Source organism: Perognathus longimembris, chromosome 13, assembly GCF_023159225.1.
Source record: "Perognathus longimembris pacificus isolate PPM17 chromosome 13, ASM2315922v1, whole genome shotgun sequence".
Lineage (NCBI taxonomy): Eukaryota > Metazoa > Chordata > Mammalia > Rodentia > Heteromyidae > Perognathus > Perognathus longimembris.
This window is the reverse complement of record NC_063173.1, coordinates 15389875-15413757: the sequence shown is the minus strand read 5'-3', so window position 1 is coordinate 15413757 and position 23883 is coordinate 15389875. Positions and strand designations below refer to the sequence as shown.

The 23883-nt window shown below is 41.6% G+C and overlaps 1 protein-coding gene across 1 annotated transcript in view; it reads right to left on the bottom strand.

Annotated features, from left to right (window-relative positions):
* Positions 1-21023, bottom strand: part of Syt9 (synaptotagmin 9) — a 165564-nt gene extending 144541 nt beyond the window's left edge. The window contains exon 1 of the mRNA XM_048359917.1: positions 20873-21023. Coding sequence (XP_048215874.1) covers positions 20873-21017 — 145 coding nt within the window. The 5' untranslated portion in view covers positions 21018-21023. The remainder of the gene's footprint in view (positions 1-20872) is intronic.
* Positions 21024-23883: the final 2860 nt, after the last annotated feature.

The following is a 23883-nucleotide window of genomic DNA, read 5'->3' as shown; positions in this document are numbered from 1 at the left end:
TTAGAGCATGTATGGCCCTATGAGGCAGGACGCTTCTCAAGACCAAAGGAAAAGTCTTCCTACATTGACATTAAAAATGAATTTAGACTCCGTGTACGTGCGTGTGTAAAACAACATGTTCTCGATCTTTTCTCAAACATCTATAACAACAAAAACTGTAGCTTTGTCATGATGAGAGGGAGGGAAGGCAACTTAGCCAGATGAACAAAGCTCACACAGTGGCTATCATGGTCCAGGTTTCTGTGTTTATGTATGTCTTCTCTTAAAGCAGAATCCTTGCAGACAAAACCCTTTGCAGCCCCACCATCATCTTTTCTCTTTTTGAATTTGCTAGGCTTTGTAGATTTTTATCTATAAATATTCACTACATCTGATGACACTATATGAATGCACGTGTGTGTGTATGTGTGTGTGTATTTCTTGTATATCTAAACATCAAAGCAATACCCTCTGAGGAAAGTAGATTTTCACAAGAAATTAATTTTAACTGATTCAATTCATCATCTAAGAGCTGTTACCAAGGATACCAAATAGCCCAAATCACTTGGCTCCAACTTGCTTGTTAAATCAGAAGATATTAACAGAAAACTGTGAAGAATTATTGTTGTAGAAGTAATTTGGCCTTAAACAGTACCCCTCCCTGTGTGCCCAAGTCTTGAACTCAGTTAAAAACATTCCAGTCTATAATAATCACTAAAAAGATGCAAAGAATTTTCTAGGATTTGAATTGGGTGATCAGTATTTTGAAAAATGACCGCTAATGGTTTTGCTTTAATTCACTTCCTGATGAAGCGCTGAACTGAGAATGGGTACTGATTTGATCTTCTTATCAATCTGAAAGCAGCGATTCTCACCATGGCAGTTATAATTGAGCATTCAGGTAATCTCCCTGAGTTTCTCCAACGTCAAACAGCCCATCACTGGGCATTTATTAATCCACAGGCTACCATTTAACGGATGGGGATAGAATGTGCCCTGGAGCGAGGAGAACTAAAACACTCCAAAAAAACAACAAAAAGTATACCTGAGACTATAATAACTATTGCACATTTGTACACTTAAAAAGGAAGCAATGAATTGGTATTCTCTCTCCAAAGGGCACAGTCAAATTTCTTACTAATAAATGTTTCTGCTCCCCCTCCTCAACCACACACACAAGTATACATTTGTCAAAAATCTGACAACTCTGTCTTTTACAGTTGTTGTTAACTTTGGAGTCATGATAAGGAAAAATTCACTTACCTGAAACATGACAGAAACTGGTAGGTGCCACTCAGAATCTGTTTCCTTCCCACCAGTTTTCCAAAACATAAGAAATTGTTATATTTGAAAGGACAGCCTATCAAGCTGAAAGACTATGTACTTCAACTTCCTCATGGTTAAGAATGGCCACATCCAGAGCAATAGGATGTAAACACAAGGTTGTGTGGGATACCCAGGAGGGTAACTCCAAAGATGGCTCACACCCGTCATCCTAGCTACGCCAGAGACTGAGATCTGAGGACCATGGTTCAAACCCAGCCTAGGCAATAAAGTCTATGAGACTCTTATCTCCAGTTAACCATCAAAAAAAAAAAAAGTGGAGGTGCGGCTCAAGTAGAGTGCCAGCCTACCACTTAGCTAAGGGAGAGCATCCAGGACCTGAATTCAAGCCCCAGTACTGGTTAAAAAAAAAAAGAAAAGAAAAAAGTGGACTCCAGTGACTCCAGTCTTTCCCAGGAAGAAAAATGTGAGCACTATCCCATGAAGTGATTAAGTAAAAGACTTATACCAAAGAGGACAAGAAGAAAAAGACAGACAGAGGAAGCTGAGTCTCCAAGACCTAGGCAGCCTTCCATTAGGTCTCTTTATAGGACAGAACTTGGAATTTTTACCTTCAGTGATTTTATTTTTTTGAGGGGAAGAACTATAACTTTATATAGCCAAGGCTGCCCTTGAATTCCAGATCTTCTTATTTCAGTCTCCCAAGGTCTGAGATCACAGGCATGTACCCATAAAACTTGTGCTACCTTCGGTGCTTATCCTGCTATTATTGTTTTCCCATCACATGTAGAAAATTCTGATTATACAATTACTACATAGTTTCATTTGGAAATTTGGTTTCATTTTTCATAAAATTTAAGCCATGTGAAAACTTGAGGAAGCAGAAATGTATTTCCACAAATAGCAAATTATCTCAGCATTATTTACTGAATTATACCTACTGATAGGAAATTCTACCTCTCTCAAATTCTATACTGTCCTGTTACTTTTAGTTATATTATTGTTACTATACCATCTTTATGTTTCCCTGGGAAGAGGGAAGTCCGGTTATCTAAAGAAAGAAAGTTGAGCGTAGAGACAGAGTTTCAGGTGAGTGGGAGAAGGGCAAGAAAGAGATGAGGGGACAAGGAGGAGCTAGGAGACAACAATGAAGGCCAAGCTGAGAGAAGATTATCCTGTGAGTGGCTGGGAATATGGCCTAGTGGCAAGATTGTTTGCCTCGTATACATGAAGCCCTGGGTTCCACATATATAGAAAATGGCCAGGGGTGGCGGTGTGGCTCAAGTGGCAGAGTGCTAGCATTGAGCAAAAAGAAGCCAGGGACAGTGCTCAAACCCTGAGTCCAAGGCCCAGGACTGGCCAAAAAAAAAAAAAGATTATCCTGTGAGAACTCATAGGGGTGAGTCTATACTCAGAGCACCTTCATTCAAATTACCCTCTGTGACTTACTAGCCAGTAGAAGAGGAACAAATCATTTAATCCATCTATGCTTTTCCTTTCCCCTCTGAAAAGTGGGGATAACAGATAACATCAGAACCTACCTCAAGGTTACCATGCTAAATAAGCTCATAAAGTCCAAGTTTATAAAATTATCATTAATAGTTATAAGTGATGCTGTTATCAATCATCATCACAATCATTAATATAGTGGCTTTTTGGTGTATGATGGAGAATAATGTTGAATTTTATCACTTGCCTTTTTGGCATGATTCCTGATGGTCAGATGACTGTTCTACAATCTAGTTCACTACTGCAAATAAGGCACCTTTTCCACTCACTACAGGGACTACGCTGGAAAAGACAGATGATGGCAAGTGTTGGCATGATATATGGAAGTGAAAACCCTTATTCACTCCTGGTGGGAAGGTAAAATGCCATTTCTGTAAGCAATTTGACAGTTCATTAAAATGTTGAACATAGCATAACTATAGGAACCAGAAATTCTACTGCTGAGTATGTAGCTACAAGAAATGAAAACACACTCTCACCTAAAAACTTGCAGATGGGGGCTGGAATGTGGCTTAGTGGTAGAGTGCTTGCCTAGCATGCATGAAGCCCTGGGTTCAATTCCTCAGCACCACATACACAGAAAAAGCCAAAAAGCCAGAAGTGGAACTGTGGCTCCAGTGGTAGAGTGGTAGCTTTGAGCAAAGAGAAGCCAGGGACAGTGCTCAGGCCCCAAGTCCAAGCCCCAGGACTGCCAGGACTGGCAAAAACAAAAGAACAACAACAACACAAAAAAAACCACCTTGCACATGAATATTAGTAATAACCCCAAATTGAAAGAAAGCCAAACATCCAAACACTGGTAATTAGTTAAATAAACACTGGTAAATAGATAGCCCTGATGCACTTCTATAATGGAATACTAATTAGTAATAAAAGGGGAAAAAAACCTAATGATACATACTGTACACTTCTGGAATTTGAAAACATCCTAAGTAAAAGAAGCCAGCCACAAAAGAGCTCACGTAGTATGATGTCACTTATGTGAAATGTCCAGCAGTAGTCAATTTATAGACACATAAACTATATTAGTGGTCTCTCAGGGTGAGAATGAACAATGAATGAACATGAAGAATCTTCCTGGGTGATGAAAATGTTCTACAACTGATTTATAATGATGGTTCTACAACTTTGTAAATTTACGTCAGAAAAAAAAAGGAATCTTACATTGTGTATATTGTACATATCGTAGAGAATTACATGATATATAAAATATGCCGCCATAAAATTATTTTTAAATGAAAGGATGACTGGAGATAGAGGAAAATATGTTATTTATTTTGTGTAAACAATTAATTAATTATGTATAAATACCAACAAAAATAGCAAATACCAGCTAGTCTGCTAATAAGCCTCACCGTGCTTGCTTATACTGTATGCTCTTCAACTAAACCCTACCAGGTTGCTTTATAACATTAAAATCATATTTATTTGACTATTAGTTAACATAGAATCTGTGCATCTGTGCTTAACAGAGATTTACATTGAGGTTTTTTTCCCCACTGAATTTCTCCTAATGTGGAATGGTTTTAAAGGCATATGAATTCTTCAACCTTTTGAAAACACAATTTGATAATTTTGTACCAAAAATAAAAAATGTGCATAAGCTAAGGCTGGCTCTAGCAACTGAATATCTTGGAAAATTACTAACAGTGATGCTTTCTGGATGATTGAGGCACTGTTTACTTTTATCATTTAAAATACTTTTTCTTCATTAATGAGAACTTGAAACAAATTTTCAATGACTAGTTGAAGTAAGTCCCAACAAATAAGAGGGAAGAGAGAGGATACAACATTTAAATTTTTAATTAATCTGGCATTATATAATCTGTGTCAACAGATTTTTAAGAAGAAAGTTCTCTAATACCCTCTTCATCTCTTCTACATATTTCCATTTCTAAAATACTTGTATTTTCTGCTCAATTTTTACTTCTACCTCTTTGCATAGATGACATTTTCTTGTGTTTTCCAATCTCTCCTATTACTAATCTTTCACCTTACTTTCTAATTCCTTTGCATTATGTTTATCACTTTACTAATATTTTTTTTCTTAGTCTGAATAGTGAACTACTACTTACTTGTGGTTCAAATAACTATGTCCAGGTTTTGTCTGTTAATACCATCTCCTTAGTTTTGCTTTTTAAGTCAATGGTTAATTTTCTAATTTATTGGTTTTTTTTGCTGGGCTTTATCAATGCTTTGCTACTGTTTCTTTGAGTTTGTTTTATCCATGTTTAGGTCCTTATGTTCAGTGTTTGGCTTACTTTTGTGATTACTCTATTTCCAATGACAAGCTAGAGTTAGAAATGCTTACCTAAGTATAGGGTTGGCTGGACTCCACAGGCTGTGTACATGTGCTCGAACACTCATTCTACTCTCGAGGTCTATAATTTCAGCTTCCAGTTTTCATTTTTCTTTTTACTCAAGAGCTCTCTGAAGGAGTTCAATTTTAGGTGTTTAGCATTTAATTTTGTTACCTATTACTTATTTGTTGATAGTGTGATTGGATTGTAGTTGGTAACTGTGACCCATACAAATTTTACCTTTTGAAGTGTTTCCTTTATCCAATCTGTCCAGGCAGGAATATGGTTGTTGTTGCCATTTTTCTTTTTTTTTTTTTGGCCAGTCCTGGGCCTTGGACTCAGGGCCTGAGCACTGTCCCTGGCTTCTTTTTTTGCTCAAGGCTAGCACTCTGCCACTTGAGCCACAGCGCCACTTCTGGCCATTTTCTGTATATGTGGTGCTGGGGAATCGAACCCAGGGCCTCATGTATACGAGGCAAGCTCTCTCGCCACTAGGCCATATCCCCAGCCCTGTTGCCATTTTTTTAATGTTATCTGAACATAATCCTTTTCTTGGTGAATACAAAATGCCATAAATATCCAAATCAAACATTTAACTATACATTACTTGTCTCTTTTATATGTTTGCCTATTTGATATGTCATACTACGTAATAAATGCAAGTGAAATATGGAATACATCTACTTCTGAGGTTTTTAACTTGTAAACTGTTAAACTTGGCTTTATACATTTAAAAATTGCTTTATTAATTAAAATTTACAATTGCTGTCTTTATTTGTTATACTATTTATGTACATAAAATCTCATGTAATGACATATTTTTGCACTCAGTATGTTCATTACAGGAATATTAATTGAATTAGCCTCATTAACCCAATGAGACTTTGGAAAAAGAGACGATAAAGACAGCATTAAATCTACAGACAATTTTTTTATTTACTAATTTATTTAATGAAACTAAGTTTCTGGACATTGAAAGAGTCAGGTAATATGTAGCTAGTTCTGATTATGCTCTTCTAACAATTTAATTGCCTTACTTACTACCTACTTTATTCCTGGAGAAAATCTGATGACAGTCCCTAGTACCAAGGGACATGATCACAAACCCTACGTCACCACCATTTAGTATAAAGGAATATGCCTCAACAGAGTTCTTATTTTGTGAGTTGGCCCAATTTAAAATTTCAATTCATGCCAACTGGGGCAACTGGAAGATGCTTGTGATTGAGTTGCTGAAGCGTAAGACAGTACAAAAATTAAGGGCTCAAGAAAACCAATGAAATAAGAATGAGCTGTGATTTTAATCTTTATCAGTCTGCCCAGAGGATCTTCATAAACTGCACCTGAGAGGATTGGATTTCTCCCCAGAGAAGGCTCCAGTAATCCACACATAAATGGCCTCTAAACTCGTCTAGTGACAAGTTCGAATCAATGCATGGTTTTGCAACAGCACATGGGAGGAGAAAAAGAATACTGGGGGATTTTCTAGTTCTCTTTGTAGATGCTCTCAAATAAGATTCCACAACATGATGAATTTTCAAAATTAAAGCAATACACACACACAAAGGATTTGAAAGCCCAAGAAGAAAGCTGACCTATAAATTCAGGATATTACGGTGACGTTAAATCTGTAGCCGTCACAGTGGAAGAGATTAAGGAAGTGCAGGCTGCCCTGTTTCCTCATTCCCTCTGAAACAACTTCAGATCAGGTTCAGCTTAATCAGCAACGGACATTTATTATTTGAAAAAAATCAAAACTGAAAATATATTTAATAAAACAAATGAATACATTTAACAAAATAGATGTATTCTCTGAATAAAATGTTGAAAATGCTTCTAATGTGGCCTTCTCATTTATGCCTAGCTTCTTGCTCTAAAAAATTTGGGGAAACTTTTTGACAAGAGATAAGTACATTGCAAGACAGTTTATACCCTCCAAGAATCAAGCAACTGCATTTTTCTGTAACTTCAAGGTCTAGAGTTCTCATAGAGTTTATTTAACACATGGTTGCTCATACTAAATAAAGAGCAACTGACAATCATATTACATGCATAATAACAAGATGACCATGGTTTCAGTGAGTGCTAACATATTGCAGTTGTACCCTTCACCTGTCTTTTCTACAGAATTTATTACTAGTTGTGCCAGTAGCTGCTGTACCCGCTAAGAATATAAGGTTTCTCCCATTGTGGTTTACAAAAGTGTCAATGATACAAAGTAAGTGCATTTGTTAGATCTGTATTTCCTCATATTTTATAAAACTTTTGTGCAAGTAATTTGGACATTTATTTTGGACTATGTTAGCTGGGGTTTGAGGGCTTACATCTGTAACCCTAGCTACTCAGAAGGCTGAGAACTTATCATCACAGTTCTCAGACATCCCAGGTAGGAAAGTCTATGAGTCTCTTATCTCCAATTAACCACTGTAAAACCAGAAGCGGAGCTGTGCCTCAACTGGAGCTCAGGCTCTAGCTTTTGGGGGGAGGGAGGGGGGGAGTTAAGGGACAACATTCAGCTCCTAAGTTCATTTCACAAAAAGACCATAAATGCCTATCTTTTGGAACCCAGGCAACACATCAGACTCCAATGCACAGATACTTTAGGTGTCAGCCTGACTCAGATTCAGCCAGTCAGGGCAGTGAAGTTGTGCTCTCCAAGTTTCCCAACTGGTTTTGATGCCCAGCAGGAATGGAGAACCTCTCTCTCCTAAGACCTTTGAGTTCTAAGGAAGCTTAGGGCTCAATGGCATTTCCTCTTTTTCACTCCCAGTAACTCCTTCCCAATGCCCCATCAACTTCCCTAGAAATCTGCACCAGCTGTCAAATACATCTTTGAACTTAATGTATTGAAAAATCAATATCATTTCCCCATACGGCATGCCTTATTTCCCGTAGTAAACTAATAAATCGTACAACTACTGTCCCTGATACATGTACCAGATACTTGGGAATCAGGATCTTCTATTTCATATTATTGCACTATTTTACCTCCTCAATATCTCTTGAAGGTATCTTCTGCCTCACAATACTGCTTTTGCACTTCTACTTAGTCTTACTACATGAGAACTAACAGTGTACCACAGGCTTTTGCTAAACTCGCCCAGCTTTGAACCTCCCACTGCTTGACCACAACTGTGCCACACTACTCGCCTGCACACAGTTATCATTCCTCAAATCACTTCCTCCATTCCTGGAAAAGTCCATTTGCTGGCTTGCTTCTATCTCTAAAGCCACTTTCATCGTAATTCTTGGTTAATTTGATATCCATGTACTGATAACACTAAAAACAACAACAACCCAGCCCTTCAGTTCTGTGTGCTCCCTTTGGGTAATTTGTCTTTCACTCTACCTCGGAACTTCACAATGTCGTGGAGCAGGGTCATACCAACAGCTGCAGCTTCTCCACCACCATTACCTTACAAAAATCTCACTCTCATCTTCACTGCATTCCCAACCATCATTCCTCCCTGCAAGACCTAGGACCCGCTAACCCTGTTCCTCTTACATGTCCAAATTATCTCCTTTTATCTCCAATGACCTTCCAGACATTCTAATCACCTCATGCTATACACCCTCACCTGTTCTGCCATTCTTCCACTGTTACACACATGCTTAATCACAAACGGTCTCTCTTTCCCTTCCTAGCCGAGTACAAATGCAACTGAACATGATAGGAGCAAAACACACATGCTAGTGAATTTCACCTATTTTCAGGGAGCCTTTCGTGTCCACTGGCAATCATGCTCCATTTCCCTAACCAATTTACTCTACAGTTATCTTAGGTAACCACCACCACCACCACCATCATCATCATCCTTATTTCAAACCTCTTACAACCTGCTCCATCTTACAAGCTGATAGCTACTTCCTATTCCACAAGTGATGGAACAACAATTAGCAGACAAACTTCATGAGATCCTCCACCACATACATCTAACTGCGGCTATATTATCTGCCTTGACTCCTTGGCAAGGGATGAACTATTTAAAAACACGTCTACGTATCACACCAGCAAGTCAATCCTCTGCATTGCTTCTTTTCTCTAACATACAAGTTCTTTTTCTTTTCTCTGAAAGCCATGTTTTGATGCATCTTCTCTTTCTCTTCACAGAAGTTTCTTATACTCCTTCCCCTTAATTCTCTCCTCTCATTCTCTTTTGAACAGATTCTAATCAGATTTCTATCAATAGGGCTTTCCTCAAAATCACTTAGTTCAAGGTTACCCATGGATCTCCATGTTGTAGCCAGTGGTCAGTTCTTGGTCCTTATCTCACTTGATGTGTCAGGTAAGTTACATTCCCTTCTCTCAAGAATACTTTCTCCACATTTAGGATACCACATTCCTAATTTTTCTCTCATTTTACCTGCCGGTAGGTACCTCTCACATCTCGGGCTCTCTAACCACTTAACCTGACAGTAGCAGCTGACACTGCTGTTCAGTCCCTCCTTTTTGATGTACTTTCTTCAACTTGGCTTCTAGGCCAATTAATATTCTTACTTGAATTCTCACCCTCACGCTGCTCCTTCTTTATTAGTCTTCCTTTGTGATTTCTCAGCTTTCCTCTAACCCATTGGGGAGTTCCAAAACTTCCAAAATCTTCTCTCCTCTATTCACACTGCCATCCTCCATGCTTTGAGTTAGACTCATCTTAATGTCATTTATACGCCAACAACTCCCACATTTATACCTCCAGTCCAGTCATCTCCAAAACTCCAGGCTCCTATAGCCAACTTTCTACATCCTGTTCCCCTAAGTTGACTCATGAATAAGCATTTCTAACTTGACACAGTCAACTCTGAATGCCATATCACTGCCCTCGAACTTGCTTGTCTTAGAACTCTATTTTTCTCCTAGAGGCTCAAAACAAAATCCAGGTATCATCCTTGATTCCTATTTTTCACATTCTACATCCCTCCAGCTCTGCCTTTACGTTGTCTAGACTGGGCCCATTCTGACCACTTTCGCTAGATAGGACTCTGGTCTGAGCCACTACCATCTCCCACCTACGTCCATCCTCACAATAGGCTCAAAAGTCCTCTCACTGAGCCCATCCTTATCCCTCTGCTGACTTTCTCCACCACCCTCCTTTCCCATCTCTTCACCCCTCCCTTCCTCCTTCTGCAAGACAATGTCTCACTATGTAGCCAAGGCTAGCTTTGAACTAGCCATCCTTCTGCCTCAGCCTCAGTGCTGCAATTACAGTTGGTTTACACATGCCTTGCTAGAATGTTCTTTATATATTGGCCAGAGTGGCTCTTTCTCTTTCTAAGTTATGTGTTAGCCACTGCCTGCTTAAACTTTTTATTCATTTCTCATTGTACAATGAGTAAATTCATTTTCTCCACAGTGGCTCATACGGGCCCTACAATCATCCTGCAATCTCCTTCTTTACCTTGCCTCTACTGTTCCCCTCCTTGCCGGCCTGGCTACAATTCCACTGTCCCCTAGTTAATAGCTGAACATCACAAGCTTGCTCCTGAATCAGGCCCTTGCTTTCCCCTGATGGATGTATGCATGCATACTTTACTCCTATATCTACTTTTGGCATTTATTCATAAGCAATTTCTCAGTTTTAGATTCTGGCCCTTATGGACTTTCTATGCTTTATTTTTCTCCTTATCACATATTACCCAACATACTGTATAATTAATTAATTTATGTACCATCATCTTCCTCCTTTCAACATGTAAGTTCCATGAGGGTCAGGCTTTTATTTTCCATTTGGACAATATTGCTATATAAACTATTGTACACGTGTATGTACAGTGCTGTATCTAGCTGTCTAGCTGTGCACGCATAATATGTATAGCTAGATATCACATGACATATGTGTATATATCTCATTATACAGATAACCTATATCATTATATATAAATATATATGCTCTATATACATCTGTATTATATATATCATGATATATGTCATGACATATATCATGACATACATACATCATGATATGTATGTCATGATATATATGATCATATATCATATATATCATATAGATATATATCATATATCTCTCTGTATAAACGGTATCTATCATTCATGTACCTCTATATAATATGCATATACCACATATATGTAGACATGGATGATATATATAATCTATATCATGGTATATACATATATATGAATGATAGTGGTCCCATAAGACTATAAGGAGCTGAAATATTTCTGTGTCTCACAATGCATTTCTGTCATTAAGTGACATGTGAGTAGACCTAGAACAGAGCCGGGCACAGAGTAGATGCTCAATAAACATATGATGACTAAATGAACAGCAGGCCTAGTTATAATCTCACCAATCCACCTTCATCTAGGGTCCAGAATAATCTAGTTAAGGGATAAATCTGCTTATCTCAATGTTTAGCTCAAAATACTTCAATGATTCTCTAATACTACAGCTAATACAAACTGAAATGTCTTTGGTAGCAAAGTATGTCCCATAAACGTGACAAACAAACTAGATATGTATGGGGGAATGTATATGAAAAGTAAACACTGTGCGATGCCTTCAAGGGCATTCGATTCAATTATGTTAAAGAATCACTTCTTCTACTAAGACCAAAGAACCATCTTATGGCTTGGTGGCCATTGGGAAGGTCTCCCATACTTACTCCCTCCTGGGCCCTATAACACTAGGGATAATAAACTGTGTATGTTCACAAACAAGGCAGTTGCAATGCAACTGAACACACTGCTTTTTTCCCCCATGATTGAATAACCAGGCAAGAAAGCAAGATGTCACTGTTGGCATCATCAGAAATTATAGCTAGAACCCAGATGTTTGAACCAGATGCCTAAACTTGCTAAAGGCATTTTTTACAACTATATGAGGTAATTATACTTGAGTTACAGGGTGACATGATTGGGAATCTAAAATCAGTAATCTTCCATTCACTGATTCCAATCTGTCAAGACCTCTGCTTGAAAGGGAAGAAAGAAATCATCACCACCAACTGCAGCATGTCTCCCTTGAGGCCCCACGGTGACTGGTAAAGCTGCCCTCACAAAAATTCTCCCAGCCAGAAACCTGAAGCCCTTGGCTGAGAATGGCTTCTTCAGGCTTTCCACGGAAAACTATCCTTTCAAGATGTCTGTCAGAGCACCCCCAGCCCAGTCCTCCATAGACTCGTAACATTGGCTTACAAGAATTTCCATGATTTTCTTTATCCGTCTTGAACTCTACCAGAGCAGTCTCATCTCAAAATTCTCAGCACACACTGCACCTGGCCTATGTTATTTCCTAAAATTCCCACTCCACTCACAAGTTCCAGACAAACTGCTCCACCCAACTACAGATGTCTCTACAAAGTCTTTACAGAGCCACTGAAGTCAGCTAGTTACATCTCTCCTCTCTTCCCACACTGTGTCCAGTACATCTCTCCCTTCCTGCTTGTTTCTTAATTGCAATTATTATTTTATCTAAATTCCATAGGGGCAGGAATCTTGTCTAATGTTTCTTTGAATTACTGATGCCTAAGCTAGCACATGGCACTTAAGGGGCACTCAATGAATGGTTTTTGAATTCAACTTAATTTTAATTAGAAGAGATTAATCGGGTCAGTGCAGCCATAAGAGGGGAGGAAAATGGGATAGGGTACAAAAGAAAGCATAAAGAAAAAAGGCAAGTGAAAAACATAATTTTTCTTTTCTCCTTTGAATTGGATAATGTAGTTTCAATAAATCTCTATTTATTGACACACCCTTGAAATTTTCAAAGACAATAGGTTATAATAGAATGATTATAGCCAGAAACTTGAGTTTGGTATACAGTGCTCTTCGATAGGATATTTATGTTCTAAATTCTTTTTTTTTTTTTTTGGCCAGTCCTGGGCCTTGGACTCAGGGCCTGAGCACTGTCCCTGGCTTCTTCCCGCTCAAGGCTAGCACTCTGCCACTTGAGCCACAGCACCACTTCTGGCCGTTTTCTGTATATGTGGTGCTGGGGAATCGAACCTAGGGCCTCGTGTAGCCGAGGCAGGCACTCTTGCCACTAGGCTATATCCCCAGCCCTTATGTTCTAAATTCTATGAGCTGATTTGATAGAACATTGATATTCCAATTAATGCAAATTGGCGAGAAAAACATCAAGAGCCTCAAAAGAAAATAAAAATAAACTGGGGCACATGGGAGGGAATATGCAGAAAAATAACAGAAGTATAAATGTAAGTATCCAAAACATTCAATCCTACAACAAAACCCAAATGGAAACCACCAGGTAGCTCTTTAAATTCAGTTGAATTAGCAATCTTTTCTTCCCATTATACAACCTACTGAAAGCGAATTTGATCTACACCAGATGTAACTGACATAGATCTGGTAGAAATCAATTTGAGCCCACTATTGATAACTTAACATTTAAAAATTCTCCCCAAAGTAAGCAAAAGATTAGGGATTAGAGATTATTTACACAAGGAAAAAAATCTAGACGCTAAAAATGCCTCAAAAAATGGTTAAGTAAAAAAAGGTACACCAATTCCATGGAAGAGAAGTAGCAATCACCACATCAATAATGACAAATGGACAACAAATTTTGATAACAGGACACCATCCAATGTAAAGATGACTAATGTTTATTGAGTATTAACTATGTGTTAAGCATTATGGTAAATATTTGACATACATTATGAGGGAAGTCATGGTATAAGGTTGCCAGTTTTAGCAAATAAATACATTGGAAGCCAAGTTCAATTCTAATTTCAGATAAACAACGAATAGCCTGTAGATAGGTCTTGTGCAAAGTATCCATTGTTCAGATGAAATTCAGATCGAACTGTTATCCTATATTTTGTCTGGATAACTAGTAACCTATATCCTCGCAATCAATTTTACTGATAAGAACTGAAGGACACATGGAAGTTCAATGACCTCACCAGGGACATCAGCTAATAAGGGAAAAATTCAATGTTTGTAAAAACAGGTAGAAGAGAAATGTCATTTACAGATGATGAGAGGCAGGTAAAACATGTATAATTCCCCATGGACCACAACTGAAAGGAAGCATGAGCAGGTGACAACTGACAACCACACCTAGTTATGAAACCATTGCTTGAGTGTTGATTCCGGCCACTGTGCTGCCTCAATCATCCATTTCCCAGTTCCACAGAGTGAAATCTTTGGGTTCAAGGTCACTAAAATAGCAAGTGTAGGATCCAGTTCTGACTCCAATTCTGATTCTTGCTTATTCTACTTTGTCATCTTGGGTTCCTGAGTGATTTCTTTTTAAATTATCAGGTACAATTCTATCAATGTTGCTATAAAGTGTTCTCTCTAATACAGTACATGTGCCAGTATGCATGACTATTTCAAGCACATCTGCAAAGCCCAATCTTCAGGGTTTCCTTAGTTTAAAGCCATTCCTAGAACCAACCAAATGAACATTTCTCAAAAGTTGTGATGCAGAATTAGAAATGCTAGCAAGACTGATTATCTCCATAAATTCTATTCACAACTTACCCTTTTAATAGGAGACTGCTTTCCCATCATGCTTCCCACCTAGCCCCTCCCCTTTTCATATGCGCTTTGGCTGGGCACTTGTTACTTCCTTCAAGTCACTTGGTGAAGGAGAGATTTCTAAGCTTTTTCTGTAGCAAAGCCCCCATGCACCACAAACGTACTCGGATGCTTTTCCAGTGAAATAGCACCTGTGCTCAGCACATAAGAGAGAATTTGAGGGTGATTTCCCTTAGCTGTCAGCTTAAGTCTTCCTTCAGACTCTAGCCCACATCAAAAAGGGTGTGCTTTTGATTGTTTATTCTCAAAGAGGCAACTGGCCACAGGGCTGCCTCTGATGCCTTTACCACAGTTTGCTTTTGTTTTGTTTTTTTTCCCTCTCTTGATAATTGCTACCTCATGACTAAACCACTAACTGGTCCATGTAGAGAAACCCCACAGAGATGAAAACGCACTTATTTAAATACAATATTTATGAAGAAGTCCGAAAATGTCACTGAAGTAAATGCAAATGAGAGCTCCACATTTTGTGTATCCAATATGTCCCTCATTCCTTAGGAGACTCTATTTCCTGATTGCAATTAACATTAACTTTTAAAATTAATCCATCGTGCATAACCATACCAACATCTATTCATAAATATCCAGTGCTTTAAGACTGGCCATCTTGGAAAATTTGAATTAAGGCTAGTATGTCATCATGATGTTCATTTTGAAGATGTTTCCTTAAAAACTGTATTCAATGATTATTTTACATTTATGTCTCCTAATAAATGATTTCTTACCATTCAATACAAGGTGACATTAGTGAAGGCTCCAGGTTTTTCTGGTCCTTAATGAAATATGATTTGGACAAGTGCTCTCTGGAAGCATGTTCCTCCTATTTTTTGCTTCCCACCACAGCTAAGATGACAGGTATATGCCATCTCATACAGCCACTCATTGAGAAGGGGTCTGATGTATATGCCCAGTCTGGCCTCAAACCACAATCCTGCTGGTCTCAGCCTTGCAAATAACTAGGGTTATGGGCATGAGCCACCAGTGCCTAACTGGATCATAATTTCTTAACCTAGTTTGTTTTTTGCTTCACAATGGGTGGATATAATAGAACATCATGATACATTTAAAACACCTTAAAAATTGGTGAACTATTGTCCAAAGAAAGTTAGGAATCTATTGATATGGGTGCTGAATATTCAGGGGCAAGGGGCAAGTTCCCTAGATTTTATTGTACCATCTTTCCTCATTTTTCAGGAAAGACAAGAGTTGAGTGGATTAACTCTGAGGACTTTTCTTTCTCAGAAGTTGTCCTCTATTTGGCTGTACATACAAATCAACTGAGGAACTTAATGTACCAATCCCAGACTCCACCCCCAGAGATTCTGATTTATTTGATCCAAGGTATGACCCTATCCACTGCTAAGTTTTTCTTGTTTTATTTTTCTTTGTTCATTAGAGATCCTTAAGTATTTCTAGTGTATAGTCAAAGTTGAAAACGATTGACTAAAAAAATAAGTAAATACTTTTCCTAGAGAGATAGGTAATACTTACATGGAAACAGGAGTCACTGATGATATTGCTTAAGGCTCTGCCACAGCCAAAGCTAACGAACATTCTCTAGACCTTGAGTACAGACACTAAGAACATGCACAAACAAGTATCTCCCAAATAAAGAGGTGAAACATAAGCAGAAAACCAATGCCTGAATAACAGAATTCACAACTCAAACGCTAAGAGGAATTTCTATAAACTACACACATTTTAACTTATACGTGGGGACTGATTCCATTATACAATCACAGAAAGTGCAACGAGTTATAAGAAAGAGTGTTGCTAAAATCCCTAGGAAAATTTCATTGGCCATGATTCCTAAGTCCATACTAAACTCAGACCTACGTATACAATGATTCCACATCGTAAATTTAATCAACTAGAGATCAGAAATATTTGGCCAAAAAAAGTGTGTATGCTAAACATGTATAGACTTTTTCTTTTCATCATTCCCTAAATACAGAATAACAATTATTTCAGTAGTATTTATATTGTGTGAGTATTATAAGCAACCTAGTGAAGACTTAAAGTACATGGTAGGGGGGAGTACATGAGTTCTACACAAGCACTACATCAATGACTGAGCATTCTCAGATTTTGGTATCATGGTGTGGATCAGGGAAGCCATGTTCTGGAACCAGTGTCTTTCAGATGCAGAGAGAGAGAGGTGTAGGATATGACCACCTAAGAAACTAGTCCCACTTCCACTCACCTCTTCTTTTGGTTTATTTCTCATATCTACTGATTGCTTTGGCTACGCTTCTTGAACTTTAATGTGCCCAAGTGCTCTTAAGGATCCTATAAATGTGTAGACATTTTTCAGCAAGTCTGGGATGGAATGACATCCTGTCTAACAAGCCTCTAGATGCTGTTGGTCCACGACAAGAGTAGCCCGGTCTTAGAGGGCTGTATAGAGGACAACGAAGTGAACTATGTAAAGTGATTGGTAGAGCCAATCTGTGGCTCATGCCTGTAAATCTAACTACTGAGGAGGCTGAGATCTGAGGATCGTGGTTCAAAATTAACTGGGCAGAAAAATCTGTGAGATTCTTATCTTCAAATAAACAGAGAAAAATACCTTGTAAGTGGAGGTATGGCTGGAGTTGTACAGCACCAGCTTTGAGCTTAAAAAATAAAGACAGGTCCTGAGTTCAAGACTCAATTTGAGCATAGTAATAAATGAATGAATGAATTAATGAAGTGCTTAGTATAGGTATAATTGTACCATAGCAAAGAAAGATTTGGAAGAGAGATGTGAAACCATATTTTACAACTACATATTATATACTCCAAAATGTTTCTTTTCCAGATGTGGAAAGGTTGGCTCCAGAGAAGTTGCTTGGTACTCCCTCACATCCAAAGGTACATAATGGAGAAGAAGGATGAGGCTAATTGCTTCCTAATGCAAAAAGTACGCCCAAGATCAATGAGTAGGTGTTTAAGAGGGCTTTTAGTTCTCTGCAAAGGAAAACCTTTTAGCATGAAATGTTGCTCTACAACCAGTTAACCTCGTGGCAGTGAAGCCCTCGGTTACAAAGTAAGAACATAGGCAAGTTGATGTTAGAGAAGATACCCACCTCAGGATATTCTCCAACTACAGGACAGCTTGGCTGCCTAAAGAGGCATCTTAATGTGAGTCAAATGTTCACTAAACAGAAACCTCCTCATCTCCTTCTCTGCTCTCGGTCTCTTTCCAAACCTCTGGTCAGTAAATTGAGTTGCTTAGATCAAAAAGCCTCAGAAGACTCTAACCCATCTTTTTCACCCTCTTTATCCTGCCCCTAAATTCCTGCAGTTGCAATATCGTCTATAATTCAGGATTTCTCACTATGTTCATGACAACTTTCCTAGTCTATCCTTAATAATCACCTCTTCCTGGGTTTTTCAAGTAGCTTCCTAACACATTTCCTGTCTCGTCCCTGCTCTTCTACAGCATTCTCTCAGTATAGCATTCAGTGTTACCACTTCTCTGCCTAGTACCTTATAGCACCTTTATATTTCATTCAGAGTAAAACTCAGTCTTTAAAGTAATTCACAAGACCCTACACCCTCTGTCCTTTCCAACTACTGATTATAATTCTTGTCACATTCCGTCTCCAGCTACCCTTGAAGTTACTCTTTCCTGAATTATACTTCTACCTCAGGACCTTTGCACTGGCTCTTTCCTCTGCCTCAAGTAGACCACTGTACAAATCAGCCTTCCCTCAACCCTGGGAAAAAAAAACAAAAACTCGGAACCACCATCCTAGATACAGCATCATTCTGCTGGGAATTAGATCTGCTTTTCTCCTTTCAAAATGAAATCTTTTATAACTAAAATATTTAATGGAGCCTGAGAAAACATAGCTACCACTGGGTGGCCCTGAATAAGACAACCAGCAGAGAAAGCTGGAATGTGGCATGCAAATGGATAGAAAAAGAAGTCACCCATTTACAGCAAGACTCTAGGGGCTGGTGCTTGGGCAGCTAGCTGTCCATGGGTTGTTCTGCTTCATGCAGGGAAGAGCTGGTGAACACTGTTCACATGGTATTGTGCAGTGCCGCTTCTTCAGCCACTCAGCTTTTCAGGCTGGGAGATTAAGGCCGCTCTTGGCTTGGGCAAACAGCTTCAGAGGGATGGAGATAAATGCATCTGATGTAAGAATTAATGTAAGTACCAGGAGGAAGGAGGGAAGCAGAGGGAAAGCGGCCTGAGCCCAAGTGCCCTGAAGGAGAAGGTGCACTTTCCAGGCTCATCTTTGGCCTTGTTTCCTCTAACCTTGCCTGGCAGCCTCCCTCCCCTGCCTCAAGTGCAGGCTACTCCCCAAACACAAACCAAAGAGCTGGAGGGGCAGGAGCTACCTCCAAACCATGCGCCCTAGTTTAAGAAAGTAGAGCCCTGCTTTCTGGGACTCAAGGAGCAGCAAGACAGACTCTTATGTACGTCTGTTTCTCAGCCAAGCAACCTTTCCTCTAAGCAGGAGGATTCTGGGTGGTTCTTCTTCCATGACTGTACCGTTGCAAGGGGGCAAGAGAACCCAAGGACATGGAAACTGGCCCCTGGATCCAAAGAGCAGAGGCAGAGAATTGGCCTAAAGGATTTGAAATGTTACACACCCCATTCAGACACAGGCATCATTCATCCACCATCTCTAGAAAAGTCAGAGGACGGCTTATGGGAGACAATGAGGAAAACTTGAGGGCCTGTGCCAGACCAGGAAGTGAGATCTTCCAGCACCAACACACACCTGCTTTGGGAAAAGTAGGATGGCAGTGGTCTTGGTTCTGCAGAGGAAGGACATAACTTCCTGATCTAGGGTTGTGCTCCTGGGTTTCCTGCTGCTGAGATGCGGTGCTCAGATTCACCTCTGTGGTGGGTGCAGTACGATCACCTCTAGCCATGAGCTGCACACAGGCTGACTGCTACACCTCTAGAATATCACTAGGATCAATATTTCTCGACTTAACGCTCCCCTTTGAAGTAAAACATTAGTGGCCGTTTGATAAACTTTACTAATGAAAACATAGGCAATGACAAAAATAGCCTTTGACTACAAAAAATGTGGGGAGTAAACTCCTAACAGCTCTCTTCACCACCACCCCCCAAATACATACACATACTCACTTTGAATATCCATCAAGAATATACCACTTAAGCTAGGATGCGTGTGAATCTCTTTAGCAGTTTAATAATTCTCTACTTTTATCCTTTTGGGCAAATGCATTTTTATATAATGGATTGGCTGAAAATGAGGTGAACTCAAGCAGAATAATTTGCCCAGCGATAGCTGCTTGCCAATATTTATACACAGGAAAATATCAAAGGCCATTTTCTCGTCCCATTTTTAACAATCTAACCACAATATGCCCTTCTTTTGTTGCTATAAAGCACTTGCGGGGGGGGGGGGGAGAGAAAATTCGAGAAAATGATTTCTCCATGTGAGAAGCATCTCTGGGAACTAACATTGGGAAGAACTGTTATCTTCCAGCGATCCAGAATAAGAAGACAGGGGAGAGAGACCCAGGGTCTTTGGGAAAAAGCACATCACTTCACGAAAACTCCCTCCTCCAACCTAATTGGTCAAATGCCAAAAGAAATGAACTTCTCAAAGTTCGGAGCTTGGGAACTTTCACTGCAGGTGATGGGCGACGTTCGTTGGTTGTGGATTCCGCGGGGAGCCCAGGCCCAGGGCGCCTCTGGGTCTTCCGACCCACTGGGAACCGATTCAGATTCCGCTGCCCAGGACTGGTGACTCCCCACGCCCAGATCCTGTCCCACCCCGGCAGGAGGAGAGGAAGGAGGCGTTCGGAGCCTGGACAGGCAGCTCCCGGTGGGATTCGGCAGCAGCCCCGCCATGCCCAACTCCCAACTTCCCCAGAGTTTCCTCCGGGCTCCTCTTCCTTCTCACCGCTCCGGAGGCCTCCGCGGCCTCCCCGGGCTCAGGGCGCAGAGCCTGGGAAGGGCTTAGGTAGGAGCTCGGGAGCCGCCCCCCACCCCCACCCCGCCGCCCCGTTCCAGGAGCCTGGGGAGACCTAGGCGCGGGTGGCGGGCGTGGTTCTTCCACCGCTACCCCAGCCCACCCGGACTCGGCCTCCGCGCAGCAGCCTCCAGCTTCGGGCCACCGTGCGCGGCTGCTCCCCGATCCCCCTTCTAGCCCGGTGGGTCACCCCGTGCCCTCCGCGGGTCCGCCTGGATCTTCCGATCCCAGGCCCCCGGTGTGGTGTGCGCCCCTCCCCTCCCCTCGCCCCCCCAAGTCCCATCCCCGGGCCCCAGCTCGCGCCGGGCGGCGGCGGCGGCGGCGGCGGCACTCACCTGGGTCGCGGAGCCGAGGTCTGGCACGGTCCCGCAGGTGGTAGATGAAATCTTGGCAGCTGTCGTGCTCCAGGGCCCCGCGGGCACAGAGCTCGGCCAGCAGCTGCAGCGCCTGGTGACAGAGCGCGTCCCTGGCCCCGGGCATCGCCCCCCCGCATCCTCGGACCGCGCCGGGCAGGCGGGCGCGGGAGACAGCCCTCCGCCTGCCAGCTCAGAGCCGCCGCCTCCGGGCGGCCCGCGCTCGCCGCCAGGGACCCCGCCAGGAACGCGAGGAGCGCGAGCCCCAGCCCCAGCCCCCGCCGGCCCGGCCTCCCACCGGTTGCATGCAGCTCGTCCTCCGCCGCTCGCTCGCTCGCTCGCTCGCTCGCTCGCTCGCTCGGGCTGGCTCGTCCTCCCGCCCGGCCCCTCCGTCCCTCTCCCGGCGCCGAGGGGAGGTGGCGCCGCACAGCCCCGCGCGCCTCTCCCTCCCCGCGCTCCTCCCGCCACTCGCGGCCGCCGGGGGCGGGGCCGGGTCAGAGGTGCGCGCGGCGGGCCGGGCTCCCGGCAGCGCGAGCTTGGGCGCTGCCCGGGACCTGGGGGCGCTCGCCCAGAGATATGGGCGGGGGGGGGGGGGTTGGAGGGAGGGGGGACTCCGCTCCGAACCCCGCGCCCCAGCTGGCGGAAAAGTGGGAGCCGGTACCTGCTCAGGGCGGTTCCGCTGCGCTGCTCCTCTGGCTGGATGCAAACCCAGCGCCGCCGCCCACCACCCTCCTCTGCCCGGGCACCCAGTGCCCCGGGCCGCTCTCTCGGGTGCCCGGCACGAAGGTTGCAACCCGGACCGCAGCCTTGGAGCGCCCAGTGACTGTTTCGAACTTGAAACTGTGGGCCTAAAGGATGCCACATGGCTAAAGGTGGGGCTTGGGAGCCACGATCTGCCAACAAAGGGAGGCTTTCGACCACGGGTAGTTTGGAGAGTGGAGGTTTTCAGCGCATCTACATTCAAATGACCGACCTGAAGCTCCAGTTCCTGTTGGGTTGTTCTAAGCAACGGATTGGAAATCCAAGGGTCGCCAACGTCTCCCCAACACCCAAGGAGAGTGTTTCAGAATTCTGGATATTTTGCAAGGACCTCAAGACATCTCTCGTCTATCCCTCTGGTCAGAGTTCCGGGCAATAAGCTCAGAAATAACCACGAAGTATTATGGGTCAGGCACTGCCTGCCTCACAGGTCTTTTGAGTAATTTCATTAGATCGCCCAAAACATTTTCATAATGTCATCTCCATTTTTTTTTTACTATAGTAAAACCAAGGAACCAGGAGGAAAGGGTCAAATTGTTCAAGTTCATATATAGGGAAAAAAGGAGTAACTTAAGATTTCTTCCTCCCTCTTCTTAGCCGCTCCGTATTGATATAATACTAATGTCAAGGTATAGTCTAGAACAATAAAGGGAGAACTTATTTAAGTGGCAGCTGCATTCTCAACCACTAGTTTAGGTTTTCTCTAGGATACCTCAAAGCAAATCATATTGCCCTGAAAGCTAATTAAGAATTCTGTGGAATGCTCTCCCCAGAGGAGGGTGAATGGTGCTAGGGCTTCAGGGGGCTTATATAGAAATTACAGGAAGTCATGCCTATAAACCCAACTACTCAGGATGCTGAGACCTGATGAGCTAATGCCAGAACAGATAAATCCACAAAATCCCTCTTCCTATAGGACAGGTTGGATCACAGAGATGGGAGGAGATGTGTATTACAAACTGCACAATTACATCGATGCCACTATACCAAAAAGGAACTTAAAGCAGTATGTTAAGAAGTGACTTCAAGGGGCTGGGAATATGGCCTAGTGGCAAGAGAGCCCTGGGTTCAATTCCCCAGTACCACATATATGGAAAACAGCCAGAAGTGGTGCTGTGGCTCAAGTGGCAGAGTGCTAGCCTTGAGCAAAAAGAAGCCAGGGACAGTGCTCAGGCCCTGAGTCCAAGGCCCAGGACTGGCCAAAAAAAAAAAAAAAAAAGAAAGAAAGAAATGGCTTCAAGAAACCAGGTAAGATATGATGAAAGCCTAGACTAGGCAACAGCGGACTGCCAGAAACATCTAAATTTGAAAAAAGAAAGAAAGAAAGAAAGAAAGAAAGAGAAAACCTTACTACCCAGTAGAGTAAGGAAGAAACGGAAGTCAGAAAACATACTTGATCCTGTGTGACGATGCCTTGATGGCACTTAGAAATGTTATTCTGAAAGAATGACATTGCCCCATTTGTAAGGAAATGGAAGGACTTGGAAAAAATTATATTAAGTGAAGTGAGCCAGACCCAAAGTAACATGGACTCTATGGTCTCCCTTATTGGGAATAATTAGTACAGGTTTAGGCAAGTCATACCAGAGCATCACAAGAGCCCAATAGCTATTCCCTTATGAACACATAAGATGATGCTAAGTGAAATGAACTCCATGTTATGGAAACGATTGTTATATCACAGTTGTAACTACTTTCAACGTCCCATGTGTATCTGTAGCTTCTATTATTGATGATGTTCTTGAATCACCTTCCTGTGGTTGTACCTACACTATCTCTGTAATCTTATCTGAGTATATTGAAAACCGTGTATACTGGTATTAGAACTAGGAAATTGAAAGGGAATACCAAAATTGAGAGACACAGGGTAAAAAAAGACAAACAACTACAAAAGCAACACTTGCAAAACTGTTTGGTGTAAGTGAACTGAACACCTCAGGGGAGGAAAGGGAAAGGGGGAGGAGGGAGGGGGGTATGAGGGACAAGGTAACAAACAGTACAAGAAATGTATGCAATGCCTAACGTATGAAACTGTAACCTCTCTGTACATCAGTTTGATAATAAAAATTTGAAAAAAAAAAGAAATGTTACTCTGAAAAAAAAAAAAACCAACCAACGTTATTTTGGAGCTGAGAGAGGGGAGACTGGCAATCATCAATGAAAAGGTAGAAATTGCGTTCTCCTATTAAATGAGCTACTTCAAGAGAAAGAAAACTGGAGAGGTCGAAGGCAAA